This window comes from Telmatherina bonti (assembly GCF_933228915.1).
Source record: "Telmatherina bonti genome assembly, chromosome: 2".
Taxonomy (NCBI): Eukaryota; Metazoa; Chordata; class Actinopteri; order Atheriniformes; family Telmatherinidae; genus Telmatherina; species Telmatherina bonti.
Window position 1 is genome coordinate 30,570,123 of NC_136620.1, and position 27,628 is coordinate 30,597,750.

At 42.7% G+C, this 27,628-nt stretch overlaps 2 protein-coding genes across 3 annotated transcripts in view; both read right to left on the reverse strand.

Annotated features, from left to right (window-relative positions):
- The window catches only part of gnrhr4 (gonadotropin releasing hormone receptor 4), a 28,274-nt gene extending 13,318 nt beyond the window's left edge, over positions 1-14,956 (reverse strand). The window contains exons 1-4 of one of the 2 annotated variants that reach the window (XM_079247194.1): positions 14,817-14,956; positions 12,905-13,415; positions 12,437-12,771; positions 11,172-11,799 (exon numbers count right to left, since the gene is read on the reverse strand). In XM_079247194.1, the coding sequence (XP_079103320.1) occupies positions 11,172-11,799; positions 12,437-12,498 (690 nt within the window). In that variant the 5' untranslated portion in view covers positions 12,499-12,771; positions 12,905-13,415; positions 14,817-14,956. Of the gene's footprint in view, positions 1-11,171; positions 11,800-11,883; positions 11,995-12,436; positions 12,772-12,904; positions 13,416-14,816 lie in introns of those variants that run through there. The other variant, XM_079247195.1, reaches the window with a different exon arrangement.
- Positions 14,957-22,694: 7,738 nt separating this feature from the next.
- LOC306769160 (uncharacterized protein F54H12.2-like) lies at positions 22,695-23,936 on the reverse strand (the record flags this gene model as incomplete). Its single annotated transcript, XM_079257722.1, has 1 exon — positions 22,695-23,936. The coding sequence occupies one exon, from the start codon at positions 23,934-23,936 to the stop codon at positions 22,695-22,697; it is 1,242 nt and encodes a 413-aa protein (XP_079113848.1).
- Between the last annotated feature and the right edge of the window lie 3,692 nt (positions 23,937-27,628).

Sequence of the window (27,628 nt, forward strand, 5' to 3'; positions counted from 1 at the left end):
CTTTAAGACCAGCACTGCAAAAACACAAAAGATGAAAAAAAAGTAAAACTTACATTATACAAATATCAGATTCTTGGGTAATCTAGACCCAAAAAAAACCTTCTTCTAAAACATGGCAATAAAACTTCCACAGAAATAAAGTACCATGATAACAACCCCAGTCTGCATGTAATGATATACAGAATTCACATCTATCTGAATGTATATACAGCTTTTGTTTACACTAATTCATGTTTCACCACTCGACGAGGCTCTGACACTATCGTGCCACTTCATAGCTGAATACATCCATTTAAACTTATTCCACAACCATTTTTTTGGAAATAAAGTTTAAAATTAGCAGCATAAAGTAACCTGCAAATATTCCACCTTTTGTTAATTTGAAAAAACAACAACCAGAAAGGATTGATATTTCACTTTAAAGGGGTGCTATTATGGTATTTCAAGTTTTCTGAGCTTTCCACAGGGTTACAGTGTTGAATGCTCATCAGACATGTGAACGGCACTGTTTTTTATCACCTAAACGCATGTTTGAATTTGAGTTCCGGTTTGAGTTCGGTTTCCATAGCGACGAAAAACGTCATTTTAGAGAGTTTTTTTCTACTTCAAAATCCTTGTGATGTCCCGGGGGATAAGGTTCGGTGATTGGTTACCTTCTTCTGGTTAACAAAAGCAGTTGTGGTGCGCGCTACCGATGTAGCGCAGTGGCAGGAGGCGGGGCTTAATGCGGAAGAGTCTCAATCCACTCGTTTTGCCCACAGGCTGATCTGACAACCTACGGAGCGGGTCGGTCTGAAGTAAATAAAGCGATTTGTGACAATAACTCAATCAATCCCAGCCCTTCCGGTCTCAGAAATAAAAATAAATTAGCCTGAAATGCACATAATAGTTCCACTTTAAACAAATCGGTTCACTCGCTTCTTGCTCACTTTGAATATTGTTTAGTCATAAGCAATTCTGTTTCCACAACTGCTTTATCTCAGCTTAGTTTTCAGCTAATTTGCAGAAAAAGTTAAACCTTTAAACCAGCAGCTTAGCCAACAGTCAATCAAACACTGTAACTTGGGGATAGGCAAGTCCTGTCCTCAAGGGGTTGTAGACGTTTCCTTGCTTTAACACACCTGATTAAAATTAAAACGAGCCAAAACCTTGTCATGATCTCTTTGGTGACCTTCTTGTTTGATTAAGGTGTGTCCAGAGGCAGACTGGAAAGAAAAAAATTGACCTTGGCATTTTGGCCCAGACCTACATCATACACAATGACCCTATCAGATCCTGAATAATTGGACTCTGCTAAAGTGGCAAATAGCTGTATGATAAGCTAGAACAATGTTAAAAAAAAAAATTATAATGAACGGATAAGCACATAAACAGAAACTACCCTAAATTAATTTTAAACCAAAATTAGCAAGCTTGGCCCACAACATTTAGGCTACTAAATTAAATGAAATTAAATGAAAAACTAAATTAGAAAATCAAGATGCTGCTGACTGTAACGTTATTGTTGATCAATGATAGATATAAAAAAAAAAAAAAGAAAAAAACATGTAGCTCTGTGATGGACTGGCGAGCTGTCCAGGGTGTACCCTGCCTGTCGCCCAAAGCCAGCTGGGATAGGCTCCAGCTTCCCCGCAACCGGGAATTGGATTAAGCGGTTCAGAAAATGAATGAATGAATGAAAAAACATGTAATAACTAAATTTCAGGTCTGCTGATTAGTGAACACAGATAACAGTGAAGACAACCAGCTAACCAGCTATTCAGTAGATACAATGATGCCATCAACTAATTCCAGAAATAAAAAATTAAAAATGAAAAAATAATTGAAAAAATTTAAATTCTAAATGAATAGATAAACAATTAAATAAATATATAAATATTTACAGAAAAATAATTAAACAAACTAACAAGGTACTAAAATAGTTTTTTTTTCCTATGCGTTTTCCTAATTTTAGCAAACCTTATACCTTGAGAATTTACAATAAACTGGTGTAGTGACAATAGTGATCTATGCATGTCTGAAAGAATTCTCTGTCCTCCTGTGTACATGTTTCAAAGAGAAAAAAGTCTTGACATGCTCATCAGTGTGGGTTCGGGACAGATATTCACGGGTTGTATCTGAGTCTGATCAATAAAGGATCTGCTCTTGCCCTAACTTGAAAAGTCTTCACTTTTTAAGAAGAAAAAATGTGTTGGTGGTCCTGTGGTAAAAGGAAAGGGTAAAAGGATTGTCTGAAGTGATATATATACATATATATATATATATATATATATATATATATATACTGTATATAAAATATATAATAGAAAAGAAAGGATTACAAGGCATTTTTCCAACTTTTCCAACAGAATTAGCATTTTTTTCACACCATCAAGGTCACAGTCTTACTTACCTGACCATAAAGGGTAGAGCCTGAAGCACGGCAATCCAGTGACTGGTCAAAATAATTGTCACTTACAGGCTGCATCATTATATGGTGGATTAATGTAATCAAATGCCAAGGAGAAAGAACACAAAACACTGGATGTATAGCATCCTCCTTCTTTTTGACCAGTATTAAGCCTTTAAATCCAACACCATGAAAATATTTCTCACCACTTGATAGTAATAAAAACACAATTTAATGCCTAAAGCTGTTTTGAAATTTGATGGCTGGCATGGTTTTTATTAACATTGAGATTGTTTGGTTCTGTGAGAATAAGCCCCAGGCTTTTCTGGTTTTGTCCAAAAATTAATTAAGTTCCAGAGACCATCAGATTATGTATAAGACATGACTTTTTGACTCACAATTGTCTGATTATCTACATTTGTCATTAAATTTACCTGCGCAGATGACCAAACTGTGTTAAAATGACAATTGGAGAGGCTTAACCTGAACTGTCTGAACCAAAACGTAGAATATTACTCTGCCTCACTTTATCCAACACATTCTCACTCCCAACTTGTCAAACCCTTGACGGATTGTCAGGCTCCCTTTCCATCACGTAGGTACATGTCATATACCCACTTGGCATCATCATTTAATGACTTTGGTCTCTTACTGAACGTTTAAGAGCTCCCTAGATGTTGGTAACGGATGACATGAGAACATGGAGGAGCTTGTTCCCATATGTTGGAATAGCATCTAAAATGTGCTGTGATCCTTTCACAGCTTTGTACATTATTAACTTTTTAGCTTATTGGATTTCATCTCAACATGTTTTATTCCATTTCTGGGAACAACCTGATCTCACAAAAGTATGTGAAATAACTAAGAGGTGTATATACTTATTTACGTGTTTGTGGCATGTACTTTTGAACAATTATTCTATTCCACAGTCATTCACAGTAATTTAGGCTAGTATGAATTAATGTGTTTGTATCTTTAGTGTAATGCCACTAAATTAACTGTAGTATACAATGACAGTTTACTCATTACTCATTTTGTGTCCTTATTTGTTGAATAAATATGCAACTAAAAAAATGAATAACATTCATTCATTCATTCTCTAAACCGCTTAATCCAATTCAGGGACGCGGGGAAGCTGGAGCCTATCCCAGCTGGCTTTGGGAAAAGGGCTGGGTACACCCTGGACAGCTCGCCACTCAATCGCAGGGCCACACAGAGACAAACAACCACTCACGCTCACTCCTAGGAGCAATTTAGAGTAACCAATTAACCTATCATGCATGTCTTTGGATGGTGGGAGGAAGCCAGAGTACCTGGAGAGAACCCACACATACACAGGGAGAACATGCAAACTCCACTGACCAAACCTTGCCCCAGTCAAGGATTGAACCAGTGACCCGCTGTGAGGCCACAGTGCTTACCACTATTCCACCGTGCAGCCCAGAGAGTAAAATACAAGAAAATAATTTCTTTTTCTTCACGAGTTTGGATTGGATTTGGAATTATGTGTGGTGGTTCCTTTGGGGACAATCAGCAGTCACATGATCTGCGACGTGGATAAAATAGCCAGCTTTGTTTCCGAATTGTTAACAAAATGAATGCACTATGTAGTGTGCCATATAGTGTAGCCCTATTTAGTAAAGGGGGGTTAGGGAATAGGATGGACATTTGGACACTGCCACGGTTTTAATTTTATGGCTGTTGAAAGTTTCCTGATTCAGAACTTTGGCTGCATTTGACTAAGCTGCTGCTGTTGCCTGGCAACATGAAGCAGGACTCCTGATCTTGAATGGAAGGGAGGAGACCAGATTACTATAGCCTAGCAACAGTTATAGAATGATTCAAGCAAAAATGGAACATAGGTTTGCTTTTATGTGACTTTGTTTCTAAGATGCTTTGTGATATTATAGGTGACATGACAGTCCCTATAAAATTTTGTTGCTTCTGTCATCAAGTCAGTACATTTAGAGAACGCATCTAGGTACACATCCAGGTTCGCATCTCAGTACGCATCCAGATTCCAGATTTTGGAAAGAGGAAACAGAGAAGTTCTATAATTTATTTTGACTATGGAGACCTTTGCAAAAGTTCTTGTCCACAGTAGAAAACTTTCCACCAAAGCGTCGGAGAATGAAACACCAGTTACACAAGAAACAAAGTTGTTCCCTCAGGAACAAAGTGCAAGTGATTTTCAAACTCAAAGGAAACGACTCAAGAAGTCCACGAAAAATAGGCCTATGGAGCCTGTCTGGGATCCCCACTTGGAATCGATGGACAAAACCTACGAGGATTACCTTGAGGAATTTCCTCAGTTACCAAAATTGGTTAAAAATCCATCCGTTTTTCAGGACAAAGTGGAGTCCAACTCTGACGTTTCTGTCAAGAGTGGACGTTTTCCCACACTGCTGTCTGCAAGGATTCTGAGAACCAGGAGAATCCCCACAAGATCACTTTTGGTGGCCCGGGATCAGAAGTTCCACCCAAAATGATTGCAAAGACAAATCAGTCCATTGATCAGACTGAGAAAGATCAAGGCAACAGCAGAGAACTCCATATTTTGACTGTGCAGACAAGTGGAAAAGAAGATCAAAGGGAATTAAAACAACACAAGAAAGCAAGGTGTGGTACACCTTTGGTGCCCATCTTTGAGGTTCCAGCTGACCCCAAAAATGGGTCCTTTCAGGCATCAAAGATTTCAGATGATCCATCACAGAAATCTGAAAACCTGAAGAATCTCCTGATTACATTCAGAGCCCCAGGATCTGAACTTCCTGCTTAACTTATTAAGGACAGGAAGCAGCCCTGTCATGAGCCTGAGAAACATTCTAAATGTCTCACCAACAAGACCCAGAAAGATGACAGAGAGGTTTGTACAAAATCTGAAAAGCTGGAAGATTAGACCTCTTCAAATTTGACCTTTTTCATCAAACATATGCAAACTGATATTTTTCCCATTCTCCAAGGTCTAACTTAAATAAATATACCAGTTATTTTTTATCTTAGACCTTGGCTATGCCTGCCTCAAGAGCCATGTAGTTTTATTGTTGACGATTTTCAAAAACAATGCAAAATTTGGGATATTATGTCTTTGTTTGCATTGTAGCTTCCCAGAGGTTAAGGCTATAGCATTGAAAGTTGTACCAAATGAAATCTAATAAAATGTTCTTGCATATAGATGTTAACACATTAACACCTGTGTAAATTTGAACTAATTTTAATGCACAAACAATGTCAAACATTCATATTTTTTATGCTTGGAAAGGATGACATCATATGACACATAACTTTATCTCAAAATTGTTACTTTTAAACAGAAAAGGGAATTTGCTGAGGCTTCTTTATCTGAGCTGCAACTTGAAACAGACCAAGCCAAGACTGAACTTAGCCAAGTTTATATGCAACTTCAAGGTAAACATGACACCACCGAAGAGCAAATGGCTCTCATGATTGAGGTTGAACATTGCATCGCTGTTCCAGGAAAAGTTCTCCAATGAGCCATCAGAACACAAAATCCTACTGATTTCTCTGCTGGCGGTGTGTCCGCATCCGAGGTGGCCAACAAGCCTGCTGGCGCACATTGGTTGCTTTGTTCATGTCAGTCTGCCCCAGGGCAGCGGTGGTTACACAAGGGGCAAACTGGCAAACTGGAATCACAGACGATCGCCTGCCACAGTAGGGTAGAATGGCTGCAACGCCCCTATTACTTTTACCTTGATGATGTACTGCTTCAGGTGGCATCAAGACACTTATAACACTAAAACTCCTTGAGCCTGAAGTTCCTCATGAAATGTTTTCATGAACTGTACTGTAAATATCAATCTATTAAGGCTTTCCTGGAAAAACCGTGCAGTAGGTCTTTACTGCACTGGCTGGGACTTCTACACAGTTGCAGCCTCACAGACTGAAACTGTCATATTATCAAAATTATTACCTTCTTTCCTCCTGCACTGCCATTGACCATTGCCCAATGGCAGTGAGCATTAGGAAAGACTGCGCTGCAGCAAGAACATTTCTGGTTCTTTTTCCTTCTTTAACTCTGGTGGATGTTCTTCTGCAGAAGCTTGTTGAGTTTCAGTGCACATTTCTGGATGGCTTGTTTGCATATTTTTCATCCTGCTTTGGTGCTCCTGTTCTGTTCTGCACCGTGAGTTAAACGTATGTATAAAATATCAAGAGTTCACTCTCCAGCATCCCACTTATGGCCCTGTCATGTCTCATTAGTGTGTATAATGTTATTACACTGTTTTTCAATTAGGTCCTCCAGAGATTCCTTCCTCCTCTGCACAACCTGGTCAGCATAGTCACTGTCTGAAATCCAGGGGGAAAGCTATAGCTGCTGCTGTTCCAGCAGACCTAATGCTGACCTCTGCCCAGCAAGCGGGGCTCATTTCAGGATAAGAATCATCATACCAGTGGTCCACCGGTTCTCCTGTTAGAGACAGTTAAGGAAAAAAAACATCTATTCTTCCTCATTTATGATGTATGAGTATTTCCTTCACCCCACGTTCAGGTGACAGAGATAAAAATCAAATCGAACCGAAATCCTGATATTTGTTTAGATTCTCTTTGAACCTGATCAAATTTCAATATACACATGATTACATGATAAATTCCTGGTTTCACCTCCTACACATAGAAAGTCTGAAACTACATTAATGAGTCTTTGTAGTAGGAGTGGAGAAGCAAATCATAAGCATCGTGAGAGAACTCTTCTTCTCTTACACTGAACAAAAAATATAGACGCAATACTTTCTACCTATAATGTTGAGCGGAGACCTGTTGTGGTCTCCAAAGCATCCTTAGAACCAGGATCTGACTTGTGTCTAAACAGTTTCATCTAAACCATCCAGCTGTATCTTAGACCCTCTCCCAACGAGCCTCTTTAAGGATATTTTCCCTTTAATTGATACATCACTATTAAATCTTATCAATATGTCTTTAGTGACAGGATATGTACCACAATCATTTAAAACTGCTGTAATCAAGCCTTTACTTAAAAAGCAATCTCTGGATTCAGAGGTGATAGCAAATTATCGACCTATATCTAATCTTCCGTTTATGTCCAAAATTCTGGAGAAAATAGTTTCAGCTCAGCTACATGCCCACCTGAGCAGAAATAATTTATTCGAAGAGTTTCAGTCAGGATTTAGAGCTCATCATAGCACTGAGACAGCATTGGTGAAAGTTACTAATGACCTTCTTATGGCCTAAGACAAAGGACTTGTGTCCGTACTTATCTTGCTTGATCTTAGCTCTGCATTTGATACAGTCAATCATAACAGTCTGTTACAGAGACTAGAACAGGTGGTTGGAATTACAGGTACAGCGTTAAGCTGGTTTAAATCATATTTATCTGATAGACTTCAGTTTGTTCATGTAAATGACAAGTCCTCCTCACAAACTACAGTAAGTCATGGAGTTCCTCAAGGTTCTGTACTTGGACCAATACTCTTCACGCTATATATGCTCCCTTTAGGCAAAATTATTAGACAACATGGAATAAACTTTCATTGTTATGCAGATTATACTCAAATATACTTATCCTTTAAACCAGATTAAACAAATCAGCCTGATAGGCTACAAAATTGTCTCATAGACATAAAAACTTGGATGTCTAGAAATTTTCTCCTCTTAAACTCAGATAAGACTGCAGTAATCCTTTGGCCCACATATTAAGTAGGTAACTAAAACAGCCTGCTTTCATTTACGTAATATAGCCAAAATTAGGGACATTCTGTCTCAGAGTGATGCAGAAAAACTGGTTCACGCTTTTGTTACTTCGAGACTAGATTACTGTAACTCTCTATTACTGGGCTGTCCTAAATATGCCCTGAAAAGCCTTCAGCTGATCCAGAATTCTGCAGCCAGAGTCCTGACCAGAACCAGCAGGAGAGATCGTATTTCTCCAGTTTTAGCCTCTCTTCATTGGCTGCCTCTTGAATCTAGAATAGAATTCAAAATCCTTCTCCTTACATATAAAGCCCTCCACAGCCAGGCACCACTATATATCAAAGACCTCATAGTTCCTTATATACCAAGCAGAGTACTTCGTTCGCAGACTGTAGGCTTGCTTGTGGTTCCTAGAGTCTCAAAGAGCCGAGCAGGAGGCAGAGCCTTTGGTTATCAGGCCCCTCTCTTATGGAATAAGCTCCCAGTTAGTGTTAGGGAAGCAGACACCCTCCCCACCTTTAAGACTAGGCTGAAGACTTATCTTTTTGATAAGTCCTATAGCTAGGGATGGTTAGCATCCCTTAGTTATGCTGCTATAGGTTTAGACTGCTGAGGGACATTTCCTGATAGACTGAGCGTCTTTCTTTTTCTCTTTATCTCTCTCTTTTATCCCCCCCCCCCCCCCCCCCCAATAACAGTGTTGCATCATTAACATGTATGTCTCCTGTCTCAGCAGGTCTCCCTGGCCGGGAGTAGCAGTTCCGGTTGTCTGTTGTCTTTCTGTCCTCTTCCCCCCACACAGCAGAGGCAGATGGCTGCCTGTCCTTGAGCCAAGTTCTGCCGGAGGTTTCCTTCCTGTTAAAAGGGAGTTTTTTCCTTCCCACTGTTGCCAGTGTGCTTGCTCAGGATGGGAGATTGAGTTGGATCCAACTCAATCTATTGGTTTCCTTATATAGGCTATTATGAATTGGCTTTCATTATGTTTTCTTCTCTGTCTGTAAAGCGTCTTGAGATGGCATTGCTGTGATTTGACGCTATATCAAATAGTTGAAGTTGAATTGAATTGAATTTGTGTTTGCTCCCAGTTCTCATGAGCTGCACTCAAAGATTAAACTTTTTCTACAAACACAAAGGAACATTTCCTTCAAATAGTGTTCACAAATCTGTCTAAATCTGTTCGTGAGCCCTTCTCCTTTCCCAAGATAATCCATCCCACCTCAAAGGTGTGGCATATCGAGAAGCTGAGTAGACAGCATGATTATTGCACAGGTGTGCCTGTGGTTAGCAACAATAAAAGGCCACTCTAAAATGTGCAGTTTTTCTTTACTGGGAGGGCCTGGGGGAGATCAGATCTGTGAGTGCAGCTCATGAATAATGGGCGCAAACACAAAAGTGTTGCATTTATATTTTTGTTGAGTGCATTTGAGCACTTTGTGTATGTTTTATAGCCACTCGTAATTAGCCCCGAGCACCAAAGGCGGTGCGAAGGCCGACTGAAATGGCCTTTCAGTCTGAAACTGGTGGAGATCAAATTAAACATTTGATCTCCACCAAACTTGGTAAAAGTGATGATGGTCAGGCTGTTAACAGTCATAGAGAAACAGATTAGATAAGTCTCAATATGGACAGCTAGTGCCTCCTAGAATAATTTAATTGGTTAGCCCCACACACTCAATTGACTCTTTGTCAAGATCGACAAAAAAGCCTTTTGGAGTTATGGGCTAAGTTAAACAGGAAATTGGCCATTTTGAAAAAGGTGCCATTTTGGGTCATTTTTGCCATTTTCTTTGATGCACATTTTAACAAACTCGTCCTAGAAGTTTTATCCTATTGACACAAAAAATTGTCAGCATGCTCAGGAGAGATGTGTGATTAAAAGTTGTGTTAAACGCTTACAGAATCCAAGGCGTGTAGGTTGGGAAGGGCCTCAAAGTTTGATGTCTCGTCATAAAAAAGTTGATATAACTCCCACATAAAACAAGATATGTGCATCAAATTTTATACATGATGCTAGTCCCATCCTTGAACCCATGTGCTTCTCAATCATTGGAGTACAAGTTAGTCCCACCTCCCGGAGACCGGAATTTTGTCCTTTTAAAGCCTAAATGACGTCCTCTGCAGTTTCAGAATTGGGGGCAGGGGAGGTCACCAGGGGAGGCGGTGGTAGGCCAAGTGTTGCCATTGGTGCAAAAGCATTCATCGCTGCTTGCAGCTTTAATTACAAATTTTAATCCAGACTCATTGTCCAAAAAAAAAAAAAATCATTCATGTTGTATTTTTTTCCAGGACATTGTAATGAAAACTATTTTAAAAATATCTAAAAAAATATATATATATGAAAAATAGCACATTAGCTTCTTTTTACACAGGATCTTTATAATTATTACAGTAGTGGCATTAAAAATATCCAAAATAGGTGGATGGATAGATATTTATTTTCCCAGTCCAGAAGGAAATGCTTGTGCAGAAGCTGCATAAATACAAAAATAAAATGGTATGTTAGAATAAAAAGCTCACTAAAACAGTCACAATGGGACAAAACAGCATGGTGATGTGCTGTAAAAAGTAACCAACGTAAACAACATAAATATTTCGCACAAAGATACTGTCAACTCTTTAGATTTGAACTGAAGGTAAAGTTAAGAACAACATGCACATTACCGGATTTGAAAAACAGGAGGTCAGTGGGGTGATTAACTATGCTAAAGGAGGAGAGGTGGCTGCAGCACAAGCTGACAACACTGGTAATACTGTTAACTGAGCTCTTGAGTAAATTGATTCTTGATTAGCAACTTCCTTCCTGATTTCTAAAAACCCGCTGTGAGCCCGCAGTAACAAGAAATCTCATTTATGTTGCAAATGTTTGTTTCTCAGCATCTCGGACTAATTCAACAGCTGTTGAAGTGGAACCCATGCAATCCTTTTTGAACTTGCACTTCAGCCACAAGGTTAAACAGATGAGTTTATTGAAAAAAAAGTTTTAATTTCCTCTCAAAAACCCCTGATGTGAAAGGCATTCAAGCTGCTCTCCTGTAGCAATCGTGCAGGGAACTTATTTGATGTGACGCCCCTGAGTGGCAGAACTTATAGGTTAAAATAGGTTTTTCCTTACCTGTGGGAGTGAGAGGACCACGCTCATGGTCCAAGCCACAGTTAACATGATTTTGCTTTTTCTTTTGGCCTCGCTGATACCCAGAGGATTGAGAATGGCTGACTGTCTGTCCAGACTAATGACCACAGTTACAAAAGCGCAGGAGTACATTGCCACCAGTTTCATGAACATCAACAGCCTGCAGGCGGCATCTCCCGCCTGCCACTGCACTGTGATGTTCCACGCTGCGTCCACGGGCATCACGATGAAAGTCACCAGCAGGTCCGCCACTGTTAGGTTCATTATGAGGATCCTGACGTGGGATTTGCGCTTCCCGCCTTTGCTGGCAGCCCACAGCACAACCAAGTTGCACACGGCTGACACTGCGCACAGCGTGAACGTGATGATCACTCTGACTTTGGCCGCTGTGGAAAAAGTGGGCAGCTGGAGCGCGTCTCCAACAGCGCTCTTTTTGCACTCAGAGGAGGATCCCTGACAGCTGCCATTCACCGTTTGATCCGTCAGCAGGTGGAACATAATGAACCAGAGCCTCTGCGCTGCTGGACTGGACTGGACGCACAAATGAAAACAGGGCAAGAATCCGGCGAAGCTTAGATTGTGTCTTGCTTCTTCATTTCTGGAACTCCGACTGTGAAAAATAGATACAGAAATATCACATATAGCATATTTATTCCTTTTATACTGATAGAGAATGTGTCATGGACATTGTTACCACTCAAAGCAGGTCCTGTCATCTTAGTTCCACCGGAATTTGTGGTTCACACCGCCTTAATTAGCAGCCTACCCCACCTTATTCAGCATTTATCTACCTACATAAACGTCATTAGTGGACATGAATAAAGAAGGGACCCACTTTATGTCAAAAAATGATTTATGACCCCTGTCATCCAATGAGAAGCTGCCACGTCACAAGTGGGCGTGGCTTAATGAACCGGAAGTCCCTCCCCTTTGTCATCCAATGAGAAGCTGCCACGTCACAAGTGGGCGTGGCTTAACGATCCGGAAGCCCCTCCCCTTTGTGATCCAATGAGAAGCTGCCACGTCACAAGTGGGCGTGGCTTAACGATCCGGAAGCCCCTCCCCTTTGTGATCCAATGAGAAGCTGCCACGTCACGAGTGGGCGTATCTTAATGAACCGGAAGTCCCGCCCCCTCAGTGATCCAATCAGCGTGTGCCACGTCATAAGTAGGCGTATCTTAATGAACCGAAAGTCCCTCCCCCTCTGTGACCCAATCAGCGTGTGCCACGTCATAAGTGGGCGTAACCTGGGTGAGGGGCGGTCCCTGGACCACGTGATGTCCGGAAGTGACGTATGTCCGTACGTCATCTCCCTCCTCCCAGGCGTGGCTCTAAAAGTGACGTCATCCGTGGGCGGTCCCTGGACCACGTGATGTCCGGAAGTGAGGTCATCCGGCGGCGGTCCCTAGACCACGTGATGTCCGGAAATGACGTATGTCCGTACGTCATACCTGGGCGGACATGTCTTCTGGACGTACGGCATGCCTGGACGGTGTGCCTGGACATGCCCGGACATGTCTTCTGGACGTACGTCATGCCTGGGCGGTGTGCCTGGACATGTTAGGGGCATGTCCGAACGAGTCTAGAGGTATAAAGAGGGGTCCGGGGGGGAAGGGAAAAAAAAAAAAAAGAAGAAAATTAAAAAACGTCTAAGAGAAAGAGTAATAAAATAAGGTAAAGAAAGTTTTGGGGAAAAAACAAAAAAAATCCCTTACCTTCTCCATATGCGTGTCACTCTGATGCAATCAGTATTTCTTCAGCGATGAGACGTGGTTTTTCGCCTTTGAGTCTTTTGGGTCTACTGGAAAAGAGCAAACTTATCATGGGAAATGCAAAAAGTAGTATAAACAGAGTTTACAGGGTGGGAAGAGTGAAAAAAAGTTTTTTTGCTGGCTGCAAAAATCCTCTCTGAGTCTGTTTGTATTTACACCCCCGCTCTTCTACTGGCCCGTGTGGCAAGCACCCCCTCTTGTCTGCAGCAGGCTTTTTACGACCCTCTGTTGGTGTGTTTTCAGTGACTTTCGCGTTGATAAACTATTGGAAAAAAAGAAGAAGAATTAAACTATTATGATAAATGCAAAAAGAGAAGTAAAAAAATAGAAGTGTTAGCAAAAAAAAAAAAAAGTGCTAATAAATGGATGGGAAAAGAAAAAACGTTGTTTTTGCTCCTTCAGTCTGCAAAATCCTTTTTCCCCTCGGTGGTGGGACATGTGTTCTCTTGTTGGTCTGAAAGAAGAGCAAAAAAAAAAGCTAACTTATTATGATATTTGTAGAGTTTTAACTGATAAAACGAGTACCTTTTTTCTACACGCGTCTATCTGCTGCTCATGCGTTTTGAGTCTGTTTTTTACTGAAGGAAGAGAAAAAAAGTTCCTTTAACTGTCCCTGTTTAAATCCTCTAACACTTGGGTTAACTTGCAGAGAAGTGGCAACAAGTTGTTAGCTGAGATAATACAAACAGAACATTCTTTCTGTCTCAAAGTAAGCTTTTATTGATTAATGACCCTCTAGCTGGGAAAAAGTTTTAAAAATCAGACACCTGGTCCTTCTTTAAGAGAAAGGGGTTTTTAAACTATGGATGCTCATATATTTAACAGACACGTGTGGTAAACATACATAACTTACAGAGAAGCGTCAGCAAGCTGTTAGCTGAAATAATACAAACAAAACATTCTCTCTCTCGCCAAGTAAGCTTTTATTGCTTAATGACCCCCCGTAGCCGGAAGAAAAAAATGTGATGTTTAAGAGAAAGGGTTTTTAACCTATGGATGCTCATATATTTAACAGAAACGTGTGGTAAACATACATAACTTACAGAGAAGTGTCAGCAAGCTGTTAGCTGAGATAATACAAACAAAACATTCTCTGTGTCAAAAATGAGTTTTTATTGCTTAATGACCCCCCGTAGCCGGGAAAAAAGTTTTAAAAATCAGACACCTGGTCCATGTTTAAGAGAAAGGGTTTTTTAACCTATGGATGCTCATATATTTAACAGAAACGTGTGGTAAACATACATAACTTACAGAGAAGTGTCAGCAAGCTGTTAGCTGAGATAATACAAACAAAACATTCTCTGTGTCAAAAATGAGTTTTTATTGCTTAATGACCCCGTAACGGTCAAGAAACCTGTCAACAACGGTTGCTTCTTATCTGAAAAAAAACAGAGAAACAAATTATCGATGTACGTTTCCAAAAGAAATATAAAACCAGTCCTTTAGTCACTTCTAAAAATCACCTCGTTCCGAGAGACAACCTCACAACGCAACCATGTCACGGGGTAGGGAAAAAAACTTCTTCATGTCTAGGCTTTTCATTTATCAGACTTACTGATTAACTTTAATTTATCCGGTATTTAGAAATTATAACGATCGCACAGATCCACTCGCCTCCATCGAGAAACGATCTTGGGGCAGGTGAGTATTAAAATCAACGATTCATCTTTTTTCTAAAAGTTATTTTTTAACTAAAATTATTTGCTTTTTTTCCTTTACCAGATTTTTTTGATGAATGGGAGGGAATAACGCTTACGCAAACAGATTACGGTACGTCTTTCTTTTCTTATTTAAAACGTAGCGTCTGTCATTATATCATGATTTAAAATATTTGTTTTCCAAATGCTTTACTCACCAGATTTATTTAGAGCAGCGGCCCGGCTGCCGGAACCAGAGGACAATATACGTCCCGGCGTGATCCGGTCCATTCCTCAGCTTGAAGAGTCTGGATCAGCCCCGGACCGGTCTGGCATACAGGCTAGCATCCCGGCAATCCGTCAAGTCGTCAACAGGCTCCGCAGACGTCCGGTCGTCGAGGGTCCGGTTCCCGGAGATGAGGGCTCAGCTCCACGGATTGATTGTGAACAATCGGAAGCCATTACTACATGCACGATAGGTAATATTATTTATTTATTATTTCTTTTCAAAAGTCACCGCTGCAATAAGCTTCTGCAAACAACCTCGTGCATGTTACGTCACTTCTTGGCGACGCATCCTGTCTTTTACTTCACCTTTGGAAGTAAAATAGATTATGTTTTCCTCTCTTTTTTTTTTTTTTTTTTCTCCAGAGACGCAAACCAACGCTTCTCGCGACGCGTCCCATGTAAAACAAGGTCAGTTTTTTTTTGGACTCTTATTATTATTATTATTATTATTATTATTATTATTATTATTATTATTATTATTATTTAGAAATATATACAAATATGTCTTCTTGATACGTTTTCAGAAACACCGGACGCCGCTTCACACGGCGCTGCCAGTGTTGGTCAAGGTAAGTCTTTGAATCTGAATAGAAATGAAAATATTAATATTAATTTTAATGATTATTATTTTATTGTTAGAAGTTCAAACGGAGGAGATCAGGACTTCTGCACCGACAGGCAGCATCGGCACGAATCGAAGTAAGCCCCACAAAATAAAAATAAATTTAAAAAAGATATCTTCTCATAGGAAGAAAAAAATAAATAAATAAAGTTTTATCCGAACTCTTATTTTTTGGGCTTCTCTCCACAGGAACTAGGCGCGCTCTTCCTGCCGGAAGGAGGAGACCCGGCTTTCAGAAACTACGTTGTAATAACATTAGTAACGTAGCATTTTATTTTATTAACATATCATTGTTTTATTAACAGAAGTTTTATATATCATCTATCTTTCGTTTTGTCTTGAAATGTAGCGCCGGAAAGACGGCGTAACCGCTGACGTCCACGTTGGACGTCTCTGACATATCGGAATCCGCTCAGCAGGAGGGATAATTACGAACGCCGAGGAGACACGCTGGAGACATTCATGCATCTGAGCCGTACACTGTCTGAAGTTTTAACTACGCTGGGTAACATGCTTCAAAGGTAAGCTGTAAAGGTGTGACATTTTCTACTCCTGTACTATCATGGAAGAGATAAACAGATTGTTAGATTCACTCAATCAGATTCCAGCGGCGTTCGCTAACCCATCTATTCCGTTTCAAGCCGATCAGCCCGTTCAAAATAGCGCGGATCCTGTACCGACTGATTTTAACAACTTTGATTTAATAGATCACGCTCTTCTTAACCTACATCGGCCTTTGCATGACAATTTTAACACACAACCCGTAAGTCTTCCTGGGACTGAGGTTGAAGAGATTTCACTCCCCGTACAAGATAGCTCTTTAGCACCATCCAGGGGACAAACCCGTCTCATCGCGGAAGAAGACCTGAGCGGTGCTGCTGAAGCTGCAGCTTCCCCTGACATTCTTCAGTTGAACGAACCTGTACAGTCTGGAGGAGGTATACGTGGGTCAGGAGAAGCTGCTTCGCTCGAAGCAGGTCGTCAGCTGTCCCGCGAGCGCTTCAATAATCATGAATTTAGACATACACTGAATCTGCCTGCCAGAGACATTCCAGACCTCTGTCAGTTTTACATCGATGTGCAGACGGGTATTGCGGAATTTGTTGATGAAGTTTACCCTCAGATTCATCGCGGCGATCTGGTCCAACTAGAAATACTGAGCCAGAACAGTCAGAATCATATATTATTACCCGTCACTGAGCCATCCCAGGGAGAGATAATGGATTTATTCGGGGATTTGCTAGACCGTATGGTACAGTCAAATGATAGTGTAGCTTCAGATTCTCGCCTAGAGCTTGTTGTGCAAATCATAACAAACCCTTCAGGCGGTGCTAAACGGAAACTTGAAAAAACAATAGACTGTGAAATTGTTCAGAAAAAAAGACGTCATCTGTACGTCGTGAACAATAGACAGGATGAGCTGTGCTTTGCGATAAACTTAGCCTTTCTAATCTCCCCACATTTCACAGATCAGCAGGCTGCGTCGTTTGGTACAGAACTGCAGCTTCGGGCAGGTCTGAATGCTAATTCGCCCGTCAACTTCAGCGACATTCGTAGATTTGAGGACATTGTCCAGCGTAAAATCATAATATTTTACAGAACAAAAGACCAGCGTCCCTTATCTAAATTTCAAACAGATTTCCCGGACCGAACAAATCCGCTGTTTTTTTTTCTCGCACAGAAACACTATTACGGGATTAAAAATATTGGAGGATTTATAGGGGGTAAATACATTTGCCACTTTTGCTATAAATCTTACAAAAACTCATACACGCACGCCTGTCCAGGGTTTTGCTCGGTATGCAACGTTTCTTCCTGCACTCAGGAAGAGGAGGCGTCTGAATTTTGTACGGATTGTAACAGAGTATGTCGCTCACATGCGTGTTTTGTGCGGCATATGCAAACTAAACCCTGCTCCTCTGCTCAAACTGCTGATAGCATATGCTCGCTGATAAAACGCTGCAAAAAATGTCACACCACATACCGCGTGGCCAAAGGGAAGGCTTCTCACACCTGCCCTAAATTAAAATGCAACATCTGCGGCGAAAAATTAGCGGCCAAATCAGACCTCGATGTGCATCAGTGTTACATTCAACCGCTAACCCAGGATAAGAGGCAGGACAGTAATCTGATTTTTTACGATTTTGAAACATTCACAGACGCACAGGGTCAGCACGTACCATTTCTAGTCTGTACCAAAACGTTGAAGGGTGTCCGATGGGAGTCTTACGGTTTGGATTGCGCACGGCAATTTATCTTGCATTTCAGGAGACCGATGTACCGCGGATCTACTTTTATAGCTCATAATTCCCGCGGCTTTGACGGTTACTTGGTGCTGAATGCGATGCTTGAGCTTGGCCTGAAGCCCTCGCTGATTATGCAAGGCGCAAAAGTTCTCTGCTTTAGCGAACCTGATTTCCGAACGAGGTACATCGACTCACTCTCGTTTCTCGCCATGCGACTTAGTCAAATGCCAAAAGCCCTGGGCTTCGATGATTGTAGCAAAGGCACGTTTCCTCACAAATTCAGCTCGGAGGAGCATCTAAATTACATCGGTACGTATCCACAAGCGTCTGATTACGGCGTGGACGGCATGTGTCAGCGCGAACAGGATGAGTTTCTTAGCTGGTACACGGATGCGTGTAAAGGGGCCTTTGACTTTAAAGCTGAAGCTCTGCGTTACTGTCGCAATGACGTCGAGCTTCTGGCACAAGGATGCCTGAAATTCAGACAGCAGTTTGTCAGCGACACGAACGTGGACCCGTTCAGCACCGTAACAATAGCGGCGGCGTGCAGTAAAGTATTCCGTACAAACTTTCTGCCGGCTAAAACACTGGCTATCCCGTCCCCCGATGATTATCGACGGCAGTGTAAGAGTTTTTCAAACGCTTCGATTCAATGGCTCGAGTGGGTGGCGGCCGTCAGAAACATTGACATTCAGCACGCGTTAAAAGGCGGAGAAAAGCGGGTCGGACCCTACTTTGTAGATGGTTATGCGCAGATTGCCGGTGAGCATTGGGTGTTTTCATACCACGGCTGCTTTTGGCACGGCTGTGCGTCTTGCTTTGACCCTCAGGGCATTTCTCCTATCAGAGGGCTTCCCTACGAGGAGCTTCGCAATGCGACTGAGCAGAGATCCCGCACGCTGGAGACAGTTTACGGCGTGCACGTCGTGGTCATGTGGGAGCACGAATGGGTAAAATTAAAGGCTGAAGATGCGACAGTGCGCGCGTTCATTGAAAACCTAAACATTCCAGAACCTCTCTCACCGCGTCAGGCTCTGTTCGGGGGACGGACGTGCGCCGTGAAGCTTCGGTACACAGCGGCGTCTGGTGAGTCAGTGCGCTACGTTGACGTGACGTCCCTTTACCCGTACGTCAATTATACATGCGCCTACCCGCTTGGACACCCAAAAATAATCAGGCGAGAATTTCTAGATCCGCGTGAATATTTCGGCTTCATCAGAGCCGTGGTTCTTCCTCCGCGCGCTCTGTTCTTCCCTGTTCTGCCCTTTAAAACCTCGCGCGGAAAGCTCGTCTTTACGCTCTGCCGGACCTGCGCGGAAATCAACAATCAGTCGAGCGCATGCGATCACAGCGAGGAGCAGAGGGCGCTGACAGGTGTTTGGGTTTCAGAAGAGTTTAAGAAAGCTCTGTACATGGGGTACAGAGTCTGCCTTATTACTGAAGTGTGGCATTTTGAGAGACGCGACGATTCCATCTTTCAGGGCTACATTCGCACCTTTCTTAAAAACAAGCAGGAAGCGTCCGGTTATCCGACTGACGCGGCGGATCAGGCGTCCCGTGAAGCATACATCTCGGATTATCAGACGCATCAAGGTATCCGGCTAGACCCTGAGAAAATCGAGGTTAATCCCGCAAAACGTCAGATAGCTAAAATCTCACTGAACTCCTTCTGGGGTAAATTTGCTCAAAGGAGCCATTTGACTCGGACCTCACTGGTCACTGATGACGAGGAATTTTTCCACTATGTGTTCTCCGGCATGTACAACGTGGAATATCTTTCCTTTCTGAGTGAAAAAACAGCCATGATTCAGTGGACATACCACGATCGCGTCATAACTCCTCCAGGTAAAACCAGCAACGTCTTCATCGCAGCGTTTACCACCGCTTACGCGCGCCTGAAATTGTACAGTTATCTGGAGCAGCTGGGGAACAGGGTTCTGTACACAGACACTGACAGTTTAATCTATGTCGTGGGAAACGGTGAGACGGGTCTAGAACTCGGACGTTTTCTAGGTGATTTGACGGATGAGCTGGACGGCGACAGCATACAGGAATTTGTTGCCGCCGGGCCTAAAAGTTATGCGTATCAGACCCGCGAACGCCAGAAAGTTGTCATGAAAGTTAAAGGGATTACGCAGACGCGCGATTTCGCGACGCACATAAACTTTGATAGTATCAAAGATTTAGTGGAGGGCTTTCTAAACGACGCCGACAGCGCAGGGCACATCACCATCCCACAGCACACGATTTGCCGTGATAAAACAAACTTCAAACTCAGGAATCTTTCATATCAAAAAAAATTTAGGGCCGTGTATGATAAGAGAAGACTTTTTCCTGACGGTTCTACTCTGCCTTTTGGTTACTAAATAGGAAGAAAATGTCACACTTTTCAGCACCTGATGAAGCAGAGGCCTTTGAGTACAGACTCAAAACTCCATTTTCATGTTTGTTAACAGGTCCGAGTTCCTGCGGGAAATCCCATTTTGTAAATATTGTTTTGAGAAACTGTGATCATGTCATGGATAAAGTGCCAAAAAATATTGTTTGGATTTACAGCTCTTTCCAGCCCATGTATGCTGAATTGCAGAAATTGAATAAAAACATCAAGTTTGTTCACGGTCTGCCAAATTCTTTTGACGAGGAGTTGTTTCCTTCTGATCAGACGCACTTGCTTATTCTGGATGATGTCATGTTCCAGGCCTCCGAACATCCTGAGGTGGTGAAAATTTTTACAGAGTACCGCCATCACCGAAACATGAGCGTTTTCATGCTAACTCAAAACCTTTTTCATAAGGGTAAACACAGCCGGGCCATTAGTTTAAACACAAACTATATGGTGCTTTTTAAAAATCCTCGGGATAAATTACAGCTGAAAATATTAGCTCATCAAGTTTTCCCATCACAGAGAGCCTTTTTTCTGCAGAGCTTCGAAGATGCCACCAGAGAGAACCACGGTTATTTATTGCTGGACCTGACAGCCACCTGCCCAGAACAGTACAGACTGAGAACGGGGATACTCCCCGGTCAGTGGCCTGCCGTTTACATCCCCAAAAAGTAAATAATAGATCATCATCAAGATGTCAGCGCGCATAAAACGGAATGCGGGTTTACTCAAAGCTCTGTATCATGCAACCCCTCGCCGGCGTAAGGAGATCCTGAAGCACTGCTCATCAGACTTTCTCCAGGCTCTGAGTGAGATTGCTTTAAATCTTTTAAAGGGCAACATTCCACTGTCGTCTTGCCAGTACAGAAAGCTTAAAGGTCAGAAGAAAATTATCAGATTGCTGGCCGATAAGAAAGCAGGGATAAACCGTAAACGGACGGTTTTAAGTAAGCAATCTGGAGGATTTCTATTACCGCTGCTCTCCGCAGCCGTGCCAATTCTGGGTAATATTTTAGGTGGAATCATCAGAAGGTAATCATGTCATCGCAGAAAATGTTTCTCATCACGCCTCAACAGTTAAACCGTCTAACCCGCTCCGGACCAGGGGAGAGTATTCGAGATAAGGCTGAAGAAGATCTGGATGAAAAAATGAGAGCTATATTAAACGAACCGGGCTTGGGTTCTTATGAAAAGATTAAGAAATATAACTCTCTGTTACAGAGATATCTCACCCTAATCAAACAAGGTCAGCAGGGTGAGCGAAGCGTTACTCTGACTTTACAAAACGACGCTGTCAGTGAGCGGCTGACCAGCGGACATCCTGCGGATCAGCCTCTGACCAGCGAGCGTCCCACCGGTGAAAATACTAAACACTCGGACTTGGATGAAACTGCCGGCGAAGTCATTAAAAACTTGCCCCCGCGCGACCGTCGAAATGCTGAGTACATTATGAAGAAATTAAGCGAAAGTGGTGGAAGCTGGACTGTGAGAGGGGAATTTATTCACCGGGGAAAAATAATAAAAGGTTCGCACATGATCGACTTACTGAAAAACCTGACTCAGTCTTTTAAAAAAAAAAAATCTCAAAGTCAACTGCCGAGAGGCTGGATGGATTTTCTAAACAGCTTGCGAGAGATTAACGTTCCTGTATCCACCGTGACAAATCCTGACGCGCGCGAGCAGTACCGCCTTCTTCTCCAGAAAGATGAAGATTTACCGGAAGCGGTAAACGCAGGTTGGGAAGCAGGGAAGAAGCAGAAGAAGACTAGAAAATTAACTTTATCCCCGCGCTGGGTTACGCCGGAGCAGAAAGAAAGCGGACAAGTTTCCACAAGACTGCGGAAAATTCGTAAGCCGCCTGCTTGGATAAACTTTTCCTCGTGAAAACAGAAAAAAAAAAAACATTTGTTTTGTCTTTCTCAATAAAATCTTTATTCATCACATTTTTTTTTTTTTTTTGCGTCATACTTTTTTCATACACACTGAATTAACAAAGTCGGTAACAATCTTTAAACATTTGTAGAGAGCAAGTCCCGTGATTAAAACATTGTGACCGTTGATTTCCGATACAGCGTTGATACTGCTTTACAAAGTTAGTTACCTCCAGGTCATTTTTTAACACGTCGTCGGTATACAAAGATAAAACTTGTTTATAAGAGAATCCCCAGGCACGGTGACAGAGATAATAAACGCAGTGTTGTCCGCAGGCTGTAGACAGAGGATGCTGAAGCTGTAGAGTGTGATAAGATATCTGATGTGAGCGGTCTTCCAAAAACTGCAGAATGCTGGCTGGGTAGTGAAAAAATGTGGGACTGAAACCGTAAGAGTCAAAAAAAGTCGACGTTCCATCCGCCTCCAGGGTAAGACTAAGCCAGTGCTCTCCGGGTTTATGCGAAGGATGCGTGTTGACTATAAAATAGCAGGGTGGCTGAAGCTCGCTACTCAACGAATGTAATTGGTCGGAGGCCCACACGCCGCAAAATAAATTTTTCCCCAGCACGCGCTGTAAAAGACTCTCCAGCTGATGGTTATTCATTCTGTTTTTGTTTTTTCAGTTTTAATAATAATCCACCAGCACCTGTCTTTTTGAGTTGATCTCCAGAATAGAGTCGTAGCAGGCGTACACAATCAAAGTCGTCGTGTGCGGAAGAGGCACCCTGAATCTCATTTCCAGCCTCAGACTACCGCTGGAGATGGGTGACAGGGCGTCGCTGTCCTCGGTGGCGTTCAGATTAAAGACAAACAATGAGTAGCCCTGATTAAATTCAGTTCGGTCGATGCTCAGCGGTAAATCTTTAAGATGTCTCCCCGTGGCTATAAACATGTTGTAAAACTCCCTGACCGAGATTCCCTGGTTGAATTGAGGCTGGAAGGCCTTGGCGGGAACCTGTCGGCCGTCCTGGCATAAGGCTAAATATTCCACGTCGTTATGGATGAAATTAAACGGGGAAAGATCTCTTCTTCCTGTGAATGCCTCGTGGTGTACCATCCCCAGCACCACGTATTTTGGCACGGCCCCCAGAAACAGATTCTCCTGGTTAGAAATTCTGGAATTTTCCGGAATAGAATAAGTTTTCACCGTAACTCTCTGGATGGGGTAGAGGGCGTGACCTTTCAGTAAGGCCGCAGAATGACCTAGCCGCACAGCGGGGGAAACGGCTACTTTTTTGACAAACAGGGAGGCCCCCAAGATTTTCAGACGGAAAGTGGAGTCCCTGGCTGCTGTGAGACAGAAATGGTCGCTGGCTCTGGTCAATTTTATCCTCAAATCCACCGAGTTCAAAAGCAGTCTTTCGCAGAAAAATATGTCTCCGTGGAGGGCCCCGAGCAGATGCAACTCGCTGGAATTCGCTGTGAGGGCCGCTCTCTGATTTAAACCCCTGTTCGGTCCGTTATTTGTGACGATGGAGTCAATAGCCCCGGCTGTATCTTTCATGAAAAGCCCCGCTGAAAATTGACTCTTGAGCGTGTCCTCTGAGAAGTTCAGCAAAGTTTCAATCATGGAGCGGTAAGGATGCGTTGCGCTGCTCTGCGAAATCAGTCTATCCCCGAGGATGACGTCGCATTGGCTGAAGATCGTATTCAGAGCGTAATTGATGAGCCCCACCTGAGCGTCGTCGGCCAGAACGGTGTGATCCGCGTTAGTAATCCGAAGCCGTAGATGAAGTAAAGTGTCATTTAAATCCAAATATTTCTCCCCATCACCGGGAATAAAAAACTCAATAGGACCGCCGTCTGTAATGGCTGAAAGAGGAGAAATTTCAGTGTAGGTTTTATCCTCTATAGACAGCTGCGTCATCGGGGCCGAAAATAAATCTAATTCAGAAAGGGTGCACTCCGATGATTTCTGATGTAAAAGAGCCATGACTACGTGGAAAATTATTTTTTAATTTTTTTAAAATATGTCCGTGCTCCGAGCGACCTTCCTCTCTCGGGCTCTGCCGGCAGCGACTGATTTTCTCCTGGCGGGAGCTTTGCGTTTTTTAGCGGTGCGCAAACGCTCACCCGGAGGACGTCTCTTCGGTCTGCGCGAGAGGACCATGATCCCACCTGATCCCTCCTGATTAGCGGGATTCATAATTTTCCCCATTGTGTGGCTCACCACGTCGCTAGCTATGTTCTTTGCCGCTGATTTTAGATGAGGCTTGGCTATGGCGAAACCTTTTTTAAACAGAGGGGTAACGAAACGGAACAGTTTGGAAAAAATGGATCCTACTCCGCGGCCGTACATCACAGGCGCTCCGTAAAAACCGGGTAGGGATCCCCCTACTTGACCCTCATAATAATTTACGAAACGATGAGGATCTTGTCTCAGAGCCATCTTTATTTATTTGACGCAGCCGGTTTAAAGTGCAGCTTCACTATGCTCTTTCCGTACACAAAGTTTACGGGTCTGTCACGATCAGTCTTTATTTCTATCCGTATGCTTTTCACGTAACTTTTCGAGACGCGCGCGTAATGCACTGTATTATATCTAATGCTCACAATGTCCCCGTATTCCCCGCTAACATTCACGACAGCCAGTAGCGGTACGTAACTGTCCCCCACCGCTTGGTACTGAATAAGATCGGTGTAGACAAAAAAGTTATATATCCCAGTTCTCAGGTCGCTGGGGTGAGGAGAAGAGCGGTTGGAGATAGTCCACCAATCATTCGCTTTTAAGCCTAGCATGTATGCTAAGGGCCTGTAAGCACGGATTTTATATTGACCGTCGCCTTTAAAATCGACACACTTTGTCACAGCATTGTATGAAACGTTCGCCGTGGGCATGTATCTTCTTAAGGCAGGCTGAATCTGATCCAGCAGCTCTTTTTGCCGTGCGTAATACCCTCCTCGGCTAAATTTTACGCTCACCAACGTTTGCGTTTGTGATTTTCCAGAACCTTTTTCCGTCTGTTCATCTTCCGATACTTTCATGAGCTCGAAAAATGCTGCGTCCGGTTGGAGATTATACCACGTGTGCGGGTAGACGATCTCGCACAGACCCACGAGCCACTCGCCGCTCAGCTCAATGGGTTTTGCTAAATCAACAGTATAGCTGGAACTCGTGTTATCTTTAAACACGTCCTTACTAGAGTTGGACGGCAGCGTCACGTAAAATCCGTCTTGATGTAATAGATCCATATTGCTGAATGCTTGAACCTCAACGTACGCAGGTTTTTACGCATTCGTTAGGTCCGAGGTTTTAACCCAGCTGTTGAATTTCTCCGGCCAGTTTTTCCAGCGTACTAAAACTTGTTTTTCACCCCCGATCGTTCGCCGTTTTAAAACCTCCTCTACCTGATACGTTCTGTCTTTACCAATCTTTACTTTCTGCAGCTCGGCTTCATAAAAGGACCCGTCGATGGACTCTCCGTCGTAATCTTGGAGTTTGTACACGGGCGGGGTGCGTGGAATGCACTCTGCTACCGAGAAAACCTCATCCGTAAAGCTCTGCTCATATTTTTTATCAAACACTCCTCGCAGCTTTGATATTCTAACCAGATCTCCCTTCTTGAATTTCATCTTGCTAGCCTTTGTAACATACCTTGCTCCGTACAGGTTTCGAAAGACTTGAGAGGCGGTCTCATCAGTCACCTGCATGGGGGTCATCTTTATACTTTGGTGATAGCTGTGGTTATAACTTTTCACCAAATCTTGCAGGACGTCTATGTAACGTTTGGTGTTGTTGGCGGTGAAATATTTCCACATTCTTCCTTTCAAAGTGCGATTGAATCGTTCAACCACCGATGCTTTGAGGTCGCTAGCTGTGGCAAAATGTGTAATTCCGTGTTTCTTCAACAAAACTCTGAAACTTTTGTTGAAAAATTCTTTACCAGAATCCGTCTGTAACTTTTTAGGTACGCCGCTTTCTTCAAATACGGATTCGAAAGCTCTCACCACCTCCACCGCTGTTTTCTTCTTCAAGACACGTACGAAAGCCTTTTTTGAAAACACATCTATGACCGTTAATAAATAATTAAAATTGTCGTTATGTTCGGCTAAGGCACGCATATCGCAAAGATCTGCTTGAAATTGGTTCAAAGCCCGTGGGACAAAAACGATATTTCTGGTAAAATGGATTCTGGCAGGTTTATGCAGAGTGTAAGCGTCTTGTTTGGATAGAAAATCTCTGACATTATCAATTCCGACTTTTTCGCCCGTTTCATCTTGCACGCCCCGTCTAAGTCGATCTATTCCTCCGAAGCTGCCTGGATGCTCAGGGTTGTAATACACTTTTTTCATGATCCTTTTCTCCTTAACCATCCTGTCCTCTAAGTTTTTACTGAATAAAAGAAAAAGTCATGAGAGCTCTTCTTTTATGCCATTTCTTTATTTTATTTTTTTTTCATTCAACATCATAATAATAAAAACCTAAGAATAAATGATGGTGAAGACTTGCTCTATAATGGCGTCTTCCAAGTGACTATGAATAATACGTTGCAAACTTTTCAATTCAGACGTGATATTTACACTCAGATTGTTTTTCACACAGTAACACATCACATCGACAAACAGAGCATAAAGTGTAAATAAATGAATAGGTGATACAACAACACAAACTCTTGTCCATTCCCTAACAATGTTTTCAAATGTCTCTGACATCCCAGATGCATCGATACACACGGTACATTGTACAATCGTCTCCCAGGGTGTCAGGATCGAGTGAGAACGGACTTGGTGTAAAATGTTTTCCAGTCTTTGAGTTTCTAACTTTACGGTAAACTTCTCCGCACCTTTTTGAGTTAAAACTCTGTTTTCGATGACTCGCTCCAAAACATCCATCAGACAGTAGTCAATGACACACTCCTCCGCATATTTAGTTAGTTTCCTCCAGTAATTTCCCATATTTTTCCGCCTTCTTTATTAACTTTTCCAATACTCACTCAGCATTAAGAGCTGTCCTATTTTAACAGGATCCTGCTCAATCAGATCGTCTAACATGCTGTAAAGGTCCTCAATCTTCTTCACCGATCTCAGTTCGTATAAAATAGTCTCCGCTGCAGTTTTTACTCTGCCGTCATCGGAATTAATGTTGCGAAGGGTCAACAGATGCTGGATGGCTGGAATAAAACGAGGAGTGCATAGCCCTCGTATGATGCCGTGAAAGTTGTCTCGGTAGTAGTCGTCCTCCACCGCCTCTAGACAAGGATGCTCTCTCTGGCTAGGATGATTGATCTCGCAACCGTAGCAGTTAGCTCGTCGAAACTTGTGAAGGGTCATCGTGAGCAGATGGAGTACCGCTGTTTTCACAACTTTAATGAAGGATGAAAACACCCATCCGTCCGGCTCATCATCGTTGCCATTCGTGCTCCCCTCGGACGGGGTCGGGGAAGTCGGCGGTGTGAGTACTGACTCGGTCAGCCACGTAGCCAGAGACCCCGCCTGCTGGGAGTCCTCATACCCCTCATCCGTGGAGACTGAATCCTCCAATGCGCCCCTCGACTCCTCCGCGGAGGAGGGCTGGTGCGGCTGCTGGTGCTCCATCTCGCTCGACAGGACCGCCTCTGG